This window comes from Hemicordylus capensis, chromosome 4, assembly GCF_027244095.1.
Source record: "Hemicordylus capensis ecotype Gifberg chromosome 4, rHemCap1.1.pri, whole genome shotgun sequence".
NCBI classification, from domain to species: domain Eukaryota; kingdom Metazoa; phylum Chordata; class Lepidosauria; order Squamata; family Cordylidae; genus Hemicordylus; species Hemicordylus capensis.
In genome coordinates, this window is record NC_069660.1 from 5,234,797 (window position 1) to 5,247,058 (window position 12,262).

The following is a 12,262-nucleotide window of genomic DNA, read 5'->3' on the forward strand; positions in this document are numbered from 1 at the left end:
CTGGGGCTGGCTCTTCTGGAAAGCAGCTCCCACAGAGTGGAAGCCAACCACCGCCTCATTTTTATCTGTCAGATTTTTATACCACCCAAAACTTACGTCTCTGGGCAGTTTACAACAAGATAAAAACAGAAGTAAAACATTAAATAAGAACCAATGATCTGGACAGCCGGCTGAATGAGTGCTCACCCAGAAGACATCGTAGACGAAGAGGCCCCCGAGCAGGATGCAGCCAGTGCTGACATTATTCAAGTGCAGCAGCTCCACGCCATTGAGCGAGAACGCCAGTCCAAAGAGGTTGTTGGCAATCCAGTGCTGGGGAAAAGGAAGGCCAGTGCAGGTCAGGGGCCAGCACAGTCACCCCCTGCCCTCTGGCCCTGCAGGGAGACAGCAAACCAGCCCCCCAAGCTTCAGATCTCGCCTGCCTGCAGCACAGCCAGAGTGCCTGGGCATTGCCTGCTCCACATACCTTCTTCAGCAGGTACCAGACCCCAACAACGCTGCTCATGGCCAGGCACACGAGGTCCTTGGTGTCGAATTCGTAGTTCACAATCTCTGCAACAAGAACCACCACATCACCCCGTCATGTTTGCCCAGCAAGAGCAGGCAAAAAGCAGGCACTGTGGAAGCTTCGTCAAGGAGCTCAGAAGAGTACTAAGTTTTTCTCTTATCCCACTTTCATACATTCCAAGTCCTGCAGGCAACAGATGTGTGTCCAAGGGAAGTTCTCTTAGGGCAGAGGTCTGCAAGCCTGGCTCCCCAGATGTTGCTGGACAATTCCCATCATTCTCGGCCACAATGGCCAGAGGTCACTGTGGCAGAGACTGATGGGGATTGTAGTCCAGCAACATCCGGGGAGTCAAGCTTGCAGAACCTCTGCCAGCAGGAACTGCATCAGAAATTGCCACCTACCCTTTAGCCAAGCCCTCAAGCTGGAATGTTTAAAACAATCAAGAGAAGAAAGCCAGACACTGCAGACTGCACTGCTCCCGTTTCTTCCCTCAACTCCCATTGCTGTGCCTTCTGCCTTGCAATAGCTAGGACTGGCATGCCAGTCAATCGATTGCTTCTGTTCAGATATTCTGTGGGGCCGCAAATGCCACTATGTAGGCAGCCACGTTCCTTTAAAAAACACACACACACACACACACACTTACTTCCTTATGGCATCTATTATTTGTTAGCAGGCACCAGGAGTGAAACCTGGAGCACAGCAAAGCTCCCCCTACTGGCCACCTGCTAGAACCGGAGGCATCTCCAGGCAGGACTAGGAACACCAGCCATGAAGGGCTGCTGAGGGACTCCCTAGAACTGCCTGCGGTTCAGTCCGCTCGCTGCTGGAACCAGAGTCCCCCATCCCCACCTGCTTAGGAAAGCTACTGTGAGACTGAACAACAGGCAAGAAATGTTTTGGGGTTGTTTTTTTTTAAAGAACGGGGTTCGTTGTTTCACAATAGTTTATTTTTCTGTAATTAAAGTGTTTTTTTGTTGTTCAAAAATTTGTCCAACCACTTCTTAAGCATTAACTTTTTTGACTCGTCAACCAACTGCAGAAGCAGCCTGTGTGCTGTTATTTGCAGCCAGAATAAGAGCGTGCCCGTCTCTAGCTGCCTTTGAGAAAGCTCTTAAGACACACACATTTCTTCAGGGTCCTAGTTAAGATTACGACGTTGGTTGTTTTTAATTGCTGGTTGTTTTCAGTTTTCCGAATTGTATATGAATCACCTGGAGATTTTTTTTTCATACCAGGCGGTTTATACATCTAATAAAATAGAAAGAGCTACATCCTGGGCCGCTTCAGGCAAAGCAAAGCCTAGCGCCACTCAGCTCTCCGACGCGGCCCATGCCACGTGTCTGGCCTGAACCCCCCTCGTCCCAGGCAGATCCCCACTGCTCTAGCAGGAAGCGGCAAGCACAAGCAAGGACTACCGAGGGCCTTGAGGTCGAGGGAAGGCAGAAAGCCGGCAGGACGTGGGAGGCCGCTCCAGGTGCAAGAGCAAGCTAGCAGCCGGACTTACCTTCCCTGGTTTCCCCCAAACCCTGAGTGAAGAGGAGCTGGTACTGTTTGTTGGGGAAATTGGCTGGGAAGAATTTGTTCATCACGGGGCTGAAACAAGAGTGGAGAAGCAGATGGGGGAGAGAAAAGAAACAGAGTCACTCCTGAAGAAGCCCGAGGAATAGGAACAGAGCTGGATGGAACCGGGGGCGGGGGGGGGGGAGAAGGAAAGAGAGTGTCCATCAACCAGGCTCTGCTGCCCGCCCCAGACAGAACTGAGACTGCTGGCATATGCCAGTTGCAGCCAGGCGACTGACAGGCACACCCAGCAGAAGAGGCAGAACGAGAGACTGGCTAAAACCAGGCCTGCAAACAGCCACTCATCCCTGGCAGCTGGACAGGCAAGACTAGCTTCTGGTTAGGAAAGCTGGACAGAAGCGGATTCTCTTTTCTTTTGAAGAATGTGGGGGCCTGTTTGCCAGACTGGGCTAAGCTTCAACTGCTTGCTATTACAGGGCAGGTCAAACAAAGGCCCAGGCCAACATTAGGTTTATGAGGACAGAGTCAAGAGCCTGAGGATTGGTGAACTGTTATTCGCCTCACATGCAGACCACGGCAATGGCCCTCATTTGTCGCAAGAAACGATGGGAAGGCAACATGTTTACAGCTGCTTCCTGTGTGTGTGGCGGGGGGAGGGGGGCTCCCAGAACCACCCAGAGAATCATAATGCCAAGTTTTAATATCAAAAGGTCTGTTTGTATGTGAGTATTGAATGAGATATGCTACAGCCAGCCAACAAGCCTTGGCATCAAAAGGAGAGGAATGGGTGAGAGGCAACCATGGCCATAATTGCTTTACGCTGTCAAGAATATGTCTGAGATCCTGATTTTAGAAGGTAGCATTCTGGCAAATGAATATAAAATTCTCAACTAGACATGTTTGTAAGGGACAGGAAAAGGGACTTGAACTATGCCATTACATATGCTGATAAAAATCTGTCAGTTTTAAACTACTGAACAAAACTCAACACTGCAAGAACACAGCAATAAGCAGAAGGAATGCCAGGGAGCAAATGCCAAATGTTTATACACCTCTTTACCCAGGAGAACATTTTGATCTTCCCCTCATCCTGCTGAGCTGGAGTATAAACTGCCTAGGGTTGGGCACAGAGAGAGAGAGAGAGAGAGAGAGAGACCCCCCACATCCCAAGCCTGCTTAACAGAAAAAAATCCTGCCAAAAACTCTCCCTAAAAAGTCTTTATAATGCACAACACAGCTAGGAAGTGCTTCTCAAAGGGAATCTACAGAGTTAAGGATGATGTCACCTGTGCAAAAGCTACCAACATCACATCCTCTAGCCTCAAATCTCTTCTAATTTGAGATGATCTGGGTCAGAACGGAAGATTGTACTGATTGAGGGTTGGAACAGCAGTTTCAAAAATTCCCAGTTAGCAGACATTCCTTAAGAGCATGCTTCCAATATCTTCATGCCATAACAATACACAATTTCTTTTTTTAAAGATTCCATTGGGGATGTGGGGCGAGAGGGGGAATAATTTTGTAAGTGAAGGGAAAAAAGCTAACAAGAATGGGTGGTTGTGCTGGATGAAGCCATCTGACCTGGAGGCTTTTAAATAGCAACAAAAAGCCAATGTTTTTTGACAGAACCCCAAAGTTTATAAACTAGCTTGTTAAATCTGTGGAACCACTAAACACAATATTCAAAGCACCCACCATTCTCCCTCTTTTACCTGATGGTGTGAGAAAGGGCAAGGATCCCAAGGACAAAGAAATACATGGAGAGCAACAGGTTGATGTACTCTTGAGAGAATATCTAGAAGGCAAAGGGGGAAAAACACAGTTCGTTAAAACATTTTCTCTTAACCTTTTTAAATATAAACTGTATTGAGAACTTTTTCTGTAGAAAAGCAGAATACAGGCCTAGATTATTTTTTGGCATCTAGGGACCAGACAATGGAGACTTGACAAATGTAGTGATGGACATTGTAGAGGGGGAGGGTAAATGGGTTTCTTTTTATCTTCTTTTAAAGTCACATGCATAGAACAGAAACTAGGTTGCTTGGTATAATAAGGTTTCTAAAAGATAACTACCACTAGATATCCTAGTCGAAGCACCATGGCTCCCTGATGCCTGGGATTTGCTAAGCCCTGAATACTACTACTACTACTACTACTACTACTACTACTACTACTACTACTACTGTTTCCTAACTGTGCAATCTGTCTAAAAGACTAAGAAGATTCTTGAAATATACTGGCACTCCCCAAGTTACAGACATCAAAATTACAAACATCCATACATACACAGCTTCACAATGTGTTGCATTAAGGAAGTCCCCAACTTACAAACACCAACCCACACATACCAACAAGTCGTTGCTCTGGAGAACTATATGCATTGCATTAGGAATATCCCATGGTCCTAATCGGGATCCAGATCCCTCCACAGCTGCTGTTAATAATTGAATGGAACTAGTCTAAAATTTCTTGCTTTAACTATTTTAATACAATTAATATCAGCTTGGAGCTCCTTGCAGGAAGGGCAGGATACAAAGGCCCTGCTAACTTGGCAAAGAGGAACCTTTTAACGTGGTGATTCTATTTAGCAGTGGGAGTGTAACTGGCCCTATCCACCACTAGCACAGAACCTCCAGTGACTGTTGCTGGTGTCTATCTTGTGTTTCTTTTAGATAGTGAGCCCTTTGGGGACAGGGATCCATCTTATGCATTCATTATTTTTCTGTGTAAACCACCCTAAGCCATTTTGGGAAGGGTGGTATAGAAATTGAATTAATAATAAATAATTATAACAAGAACAAGAACAAAGGAAGCAGCATACATTTCAGTTAACTCAGCTGAAAACAATGAGCCTTACTTCAAAGCAAACACATTTAGGATCAGAATAAAGCCCCATCTTAACACATTTAGACTTCTGCTTTTTATGACTTAAGCCACTTAATAGCACAGCAGGGAAATGGATTGACTACAAGGGCGTAGCCACCATTGTCGAATGGGTTCAAAGAACCCGGGTTGCCAATGGTAGGGGCCGCTGAAGCCTCCAGGGGGGCATAGCTCGGGCTCCAGAACAGCCCCAAACAACATCCCCCCGCCCCCGCTGAGGCTACTACATCCCAGAGAGGGATGTCAGATACAAAGTGGGTGCGGCCTCGAGATCCAAAGAGCCTGAGCGAGCCATTGCCTGAAAAGGATGGGCAAGTGCTCACTCCTAGGCGGGGAGGGGATTTCTCTCGGGGCTCTGGCATGCCCAGTGCATGTTACGTCAAGCGCACGGGGCAACGTCAGAGGGGCTGCTCGGCTGGCTCCGTGCCTGCTTGACTACCAAGCCAGAGGCTGCTGGTTGGAATCCCCGCTGGTCTGTTTCCCAGGCTATAAGAAACACCTCTATCGGGCAGCAGCGACAGAGGAAGATGCCGAAAGGCATCATCTCATACTGTGTGGGAGGAGGCAATGGGAAACCCCTCCTGTAGTCTACCAAAGACAATCACAGGGCTCTGTGGGCACCAGGAGTCACCACCAACTTGATGGCACACTTTTTTATGACTTAGTACTTCATTTTGACTACTTTTAATGAGGAGCAATTCAAATCATGATATTCTTTCTCTGCCCTTCTGCAATTAACACTTTTAAGTGTGACATTTGTTCTCTACAGCTAAAGTGCCACAAGAGCCTCAAAGACTTTGCCATGACACTAATGATAGCAACCCTGTGCACTTTTTTTAAAACAATAGTGGGGTTTGCTTCCAAGTAACCATTAATAGAACCATGAAACAAGTAGCCTTTGTTATGACCCTTAGTATGTGGATCTCAAAGGAAGATGTTATGAAGTATATTAATACTAAGTGTTTCAAGTGTTCAAAGCACTTCAGTCAATAATCTTGCTGTAATCCTAACAACCCTGCAAAATAAGACAGGATTTTTATCACTACGTTGCAATTGAGGCCAAGAGGGAGCAATTTGTCTATGTCCACTTCAGTCAGCACCCAGCGAGAGGTGAGATTTGAACCAGGAAAGTCTCCATTTGCAACTCAGCCTTCACCGCTATGCTATACCAGCTTTGTGAACACGTTCCAGTGGGTTCAATGGTTTAATTTTTTCATTCTCATTCATTTGGAAGCAAAGTCTCACTGAATTCACTGGGACTTGCTTTGGGGAAAATGAAATCAGTGTGCCTCTTGTCCCATGTGTCAAGTACACATACGAGCAAGTAGCTATTGGTGATGTGTTAACTAGTCACACAGTTGCATCTTCCTATATGAAGAGCTTCCATCTTGTATGAAGTGGCCCTCAGGTTTCCAAGCCAGCTCTTCTTAGAACTCATAGCTGGGCAGATAAGACTGCAGAAGTCAGAAGGAATTGATTGCAGAGTCAACCGTGGCAATGCCAATCTGACATCATATCCTCCTTTTCAGCTTGAAACCAATTCAGTTCTACTGTTTCAAGTGCATTTGAGGCTGCTAGTTGAGGTCATTCAGGATGGCTTCTGTCAGAGTGCACTTCTTGAGTCATAGCCATACTGGTCAACATCCAGATCAACACAACAGCATTTCTGACATACATGAGGGTGTGTGCAACTTTTGGCAACCCACCCTGTTATCTTTACAGCCCTCTGTGGCTCCCAAAAATATGTTCCAGAGGGTCCTCAAGAGAGGGTTGCAGATAGAAGGAGGGAATCACCAATAAATGTACTCCTATCACACAGCAGAAAAAGCTGTTGCACCAGCATGGTGTTAATCCGGATGTTGGTAACTGTGCTGGATCAACATGTCTCTTCCTGCTTAAAACCGTCTCTGACCAGCATCACAGCTAAGATCTCATTCTTCTCTCCCAGGAAATTTGCACAGCTTTCTCTCAGATTTTCTAGATCTGTCCATCTTCAGTTGTTTCTAGATCACTTCTCTGCCCCCTGATCATTCCTACATGTGTTACTTGTGGAGGCAAAAGGCCTTAATGTTCCTGACTTCAGGTGCAGCTTATCTACACATCCAAGATGCAAATGTTGCAACTGGGTTTCCTGCACAGGAAACCCCATTTCCCAGTTACTGATGAAATTATTCTGCAATGGCCAATCCCAAGACGGCCTTTAAATGGGAAGTAACTTAGAGGATGTCATGCTCTTTAATACATTTTATGGCTTATTCATATTTTATATTTAGCTAGCAATAGGCACAATAAACAGCAAGTAGTCATAATACAGCATCAGACCAGTCCTGGCACCTGCAGGGCTTCTGGCAGAGGCCTTCTCCAGCCCAGCCACTTCGGTTAGGGATGGGGAAGAATTCAGACAGGGCCAGAACAGATTCCAGGGCCAGGTTCAGGACACAGCTTCCAAACCTGGAGGCCAGCCATACTGCCACCCATTTGGCTAGTTGGAAGCTTCAGGGGAGGCCTAGACCAACCAGGAGGACGATCTGCTCAGAGGTCTCTATGTATGCCAAAGCAGCAGCAACGGAGGCCCTGATACATATCTGGAAGAGACTGAAGAATTCCTTCTGGATGCCATGATTCACTCTACATTCTTACCAGAGTAGAAGGGATTTATTTTCCACTCCATCAAAACCTTTGCATGTGGTATCCTGGTTCTGCTTAACCCTTACCCAATATCATAGAGTGTATGGGTGTGTTCGTGCGCATGCAGTGTCATACAATACTAAAGATCATATGAGCGGGGTGCTCAAGAGACTTCCCTCTTTACTGAAGCTGATCTGCTGCCCTGCAAAAACCTCTCCCCCAATACGTCCCGCTGCTCTTGCAAGTGGTCCCTGACATGAACCATTTGATATATCGGAAGTTAACGTAACATATGAACTGGTCCAGAGTGCAAGCAGTTCAAGCTGAGCCAGTGGCAGCTGCTGCTTCTTGGGGCTGGGGGAGGGAGCCAAGGGTAACCACAGGCAGGGCTAACAGTAGGCAGACCCAGCCCTAAGTTAAAAAGTAGTGAATCACCAGCCCATCTGTAAAGTAGTTTACTTGCCTCAATCAAAATCTCCATCAGTTCACACCAACCCTTGGCAGCTGGCTCTTTGATGCCAATTTAATGCTAAATTCACCCTTGGCTGGCTGTGAGTAAAGGAACCCTGCCCTTAGAGTGGTTAATTGCAAGTGTGGAACGTAGCAATGCACTCTCGCTCTCTCTTTCTCTCCAGTCCCCATGCCTCCAGTTCTCTTCAGTAGCTCCACCCAGTCTTCTATCACCATTTCTCCCTGCTCCTAGCAATCTCAGCCCTCTCCTCCTCTCCCCATGCAGGTCTAGGCTAAGAAGATCAACTTAGCAGAGGCAGGGGAGATTTTCAGTCTTGAGTGCCTATTAGCCAGTAGCAGCTGACACACTGCTTGAAAATACCACAGTGTATTTGGCCACACACAGAGCCCTCTAGTTTCCTTTCTTCTCTCACACATGAACATGCATACATTTTTTTAAAAGCCAGCCTTATTTCTCCCTCTCTCACAATATAAACATTTCTGGGATATGTTCTTGGGCTGCAATCTTATGCACACAGCAGTTTCTTGGGAGTAAGCCCCAATGAGTTCATGAAGGCTTTACTTGGAATGAACTGTATAGAAATGGTTGTAGTTCAATGCAACATTTACTTGAGAGAATCTTTTATCAGATTTGAGAATTAAGCCTTATACCCTACAAACCTGTCCAAAGAACCTATGCTGAGGACCTCTCCTTTCAATACTACTACCACTTGTAAAAAAAGTTAACACAAAAATAAACAAACAACAGCAAACAAAAACCGGCATAAGGACTACTTGACTATTTTGGACTGGTCTGGTTTCCAAGCTGTGCCTGTTAGGTTGCCCCTGAAGAGAAGGCAATCTCAGAATCTTTAAAGACTAAAAACAAATGTTTCAGCATAAGAGACAAACACATTTCAAACAAGCTTGAAGTTGTCCAATTAGTAATTTCAGTTAAAATGCCTTTAAAATAAAATAAAATAGGAAGCTATATCTCCCCCTGCCCCGCTTCACCCTCAAAAGAGGTGAGAGAGTAAGAAGAAGATAAGGGAGGTAGCAAGAGGCTTTGCTTAAAGTCCTAGAACGGGAGCGGGGGCTGCTTGCTTGTTAGGAAAGAAGGACACAGAGGAGTGCCAGTCCACCATGTCTCCGACTCTTCTCTAGACCTCTGAATGTTGCCAAGATTTGCTAGTGCCATTTTTAAAAAGGAAAAGAAAAGAGCTCCCAGGGAATGCTGGAAAAATCCACTATACTGTGAGGGAAGGGCTGGCTTCCCTCTGGAAAAAGGTAGCCAGCAGGGATGTGCATGAACTGGTTCGGAGGTCCTTTTCCAGATGTCCAAGGCAGTCCTGTGGGAGGGGGGTACCTTTAATAGGGATGCGCACGGAACCACAGAGCTGCGGTCCGGCACTGGTGTGGGGGGCTCTTTAAGGGTGGGGGTGGGTGTACTTAAACCCCACCCCCCGCGTTTCCCCTGCCGGCGCGTTCGTTTTGGAAAGCTTTTAGGGCAGCAGGATACCTCCCTGGCACCCCTTTCCCCAGTCGTCGGCAAAAAGCTTCAAAAAGGCTTTTGCACACGTCACGTCTCCGCATCACGTGCGCGTCGTAGAGACGTGACGTGCGCGCGCAATGTGCGCACTCACAAAAAGCTTTTTTTGCCGATGACTGGGGGAAGGGGCAGCAGGGAGGTATCCTGATGCCCCAAAAGCTTTCCAAAATGAACGCACCAGCGGGGGAAATGTGGCAGGGGGGGTAAGTACACCCTCCCCCGCCCTTAAAGAGCCCCACACACCAGTGCCGGACCGCCCTCATGTCCAGACCAGTTCGGAGGCCTTCAGAATGGCCTCCGGACCGGTCCAGGCTCATCCCTAACCTTTAAGGAGCAGGGAGGGTGCTCTTGAACACCCCCCCCCATTTCCCAGTCTGACGCTGACCAGGGTGGTAAGAAGGTACGCTGCTGCCCCGCACCAGAGGTTTTGGGGCACTGCGTCAGCGGGGGAAATGTGTGGCGGGGGGAAAGCACCCTCCCTGCTCCTTAGAGGTAACACACACCCCCCCGCTGCTGAACTGGCTGTCTGTCAGCTCATGCACATCCTTAGTAGCGAAGGCTCCTACCTGTCCTGAACTCCATTTGCTTGTAGACTGCTCCCATTTTGAATATAAGATGTTGCTCCCATTTTGCATACAGATCTCCAGAGATTCTGATCAGCCTGCCTAAATGGAATCTGGGAAATCAAACAATCCGGGTTGGCCTGGTTTGCTGGCTATTTGTCAGAATAGGTGCCTGTAAGCTATTCTGATTGGTTAGGGGCTGGGCTAGCCCCTACTCACGCTTGGGGAGGGGGAGGGAAGAAAGGCACACCCTGATTGATATTGATGCACTAAATATGCAATTTGGATAGTGACTAAGTATGGCAATTACTTCATTTGAGGGCAACAGATCCCATTGAACACCTTAAGAGGAGTGTTAGCACTGTGTTTTGAATTGTGTGTTTTTATGTCTTTTTTAAAGCTGTACACCACCCAGAGCCTTTGGATGGGGCGGTTTATAAATGTAATAAATAAATAATGAATAAAATAAGTTAAGAGGGAGGAAATGGCTTTAGAAAGGAATTTAGAAAAAAGACCAATAGCCAGGGCCATCTACTGGCAAGGAGTGGAAATGCAAAAGCCACAGAGCAACACACACACACACACACACACACACACACACACACACACACACACACAATGTCTGGTGAAAGAATGTGGGGCCAGCTCTACCCCAAATGAGGAGCCTTACAGGGCAAGACAAGAGTCTGCTGGCACTGCACATCATTTTGAAAGCTACAGACATCAGATTGCAGATATCTATTGACTGAACACTAGGAGAGGAAAAAGCTGCTGAGGGGATCAGAGTGAATCCAGCATACACCTGAATGCTGCAGGCCCAGTATTCCAGGATCCCTGGTCCCCAGAGTGAGAAGCACCCAACTCTCCCCACCTAGCACTGCACTCCAGTCTGGTAGCCACAAGCTGTAACTGGAAAGGAAGAGTCCTCCCACCTGCCCTCTCCAGAAGTTTCAGCACTCCCCCCACACTCACAAAGTGTCACTGCTGATTCGGCCACTGGCCAGCAAAAGACTGCATCCAGATCCTGAGTGGTTTTACTTACTTTGAAGAAGAGATAGAGGCCTAGAAGAGTACAACTGGCAACGATGGGAAAGCGAGCAGCATCACGACTGGTAATGGTCTCCGGCATATCAGAGGCATTCTAAGAGAGAAATTGGCCAGATGTCAGCCCACTGCCTTAAGGTGGAAAGAAAGCTGTTCAGAACTGTAGAGGCAGAGATGGAAAGAGAGCCTGTCACCTGCACAGTGACCAGGAGTCTCTTCTCTGCTTCGCTGCAAGGTAAATTATTTGCCCCAGTGCCCACCTACACCAGCATTTACAGGCCCCAGGAATGCTGGCTAATCAGGCGTCAACTGCATTCAGTCTTGAGAAGCATGTTAAGCTCCCCACCAGAACGCATTGCATGAAGATCAGCAAAGTAAAACACTTTTGCAAGCCAAGTTCGTTCTCTCGCTTTCACACCAACAAGGTGCCCAAATGACCAACAGGGACATGTGTGGGCAAGTGGAAATTTGGAGGCTATGAACTGGTTTGCAAGACTGAGTTATACCACCTCTGCACAAGCAACATTTCGGATTATCCTGGATTATAATCAGTACCTGCCCTCTCTGTGAAATGATTTATGCCAGTGACCATCACAATAGCTTATAGCAAGAAATATCTCAGGAAAGTTATATAGCCAGCAAAGAACTTTTTAGTTCAATATATTAGCATGATTACTATTGTTACCCACTTTCAAATTTATCTACTTCAGTAGTGAACAATTCCCACCCCATTTTGTAAGCAAAATGTGCCATCAAGTCGATTTCGACTCCTGGCACCCACAGAGCCCTGTGGTTTTCTTTGGTAGAATACAGGAGAGGTTTCCCATTGCCTCCTCCCACAAATATAAGCTGCTGCCTTTCAGCATCTTCCTATATCGCTGCTGCCCGATATAGGTGTTTCCCAGTCTAGGAAACATACCAGCGGGGATTTGAACTTCTGCTTGTTAGTCAAGCATTTCCCCACTGCACCACTTAAGGTGACTGTCCCCATTTTTCATAGCCTCCACATATTTGCAACTTTACATGGCAAAGAAATGTTCAGGAAGACCCTGGTGCAGCTTATGCAAAACACAACCCTTACGAAAGTTTTCTGGCATCCTCCTCAGCACACAG

General features: G+C 47.0%; 1 protein-coding gene across 4 annotated transcripts in view; it reads right to left on the minus strand.

Annotated features, from left to right (window-relative positions):
* Positions 1 to 12,262, minus strand: part of HM13 (histocompatibility minor 13) — a 32,570-nt gene that overhangs the window by 18,964 nt on the left and 1,344 nt on the right. For 2 of the 4 annotated variants that reach the window (XM_053247693.1, XM_053247695.1), the window contains exons 2-6: positions 11,148 to 11,246; positions 10,109 to 10,218; positions 3,745 to 3,827; positions 467 to 552; positions 187 to 312 (exon numbers count right to left, since the gene is read on the minus strand). In XM_053247693.1, coding sequence (XP_053103668.1) covers positions 187 to 312; positions 467 to 552; positions 3,745 to 3,827; positions 10,109 to 10,218; positions 11,148 to 11,246 — 504 coding nt within the window. Of the gene's footprint in view, positions 1 to 186; positions 313 to 466; positions 553 to 2,015; positions 2,105 to 3,744; positions 3,828 to 10,108; positions 10,219 to 11,147; positions 11,247 to 12,262 lie in introns of those variants that run through there. The other 2 variants (XM_053247696.1, XM_053247694.1) reach the window with 2 other exon arrangements.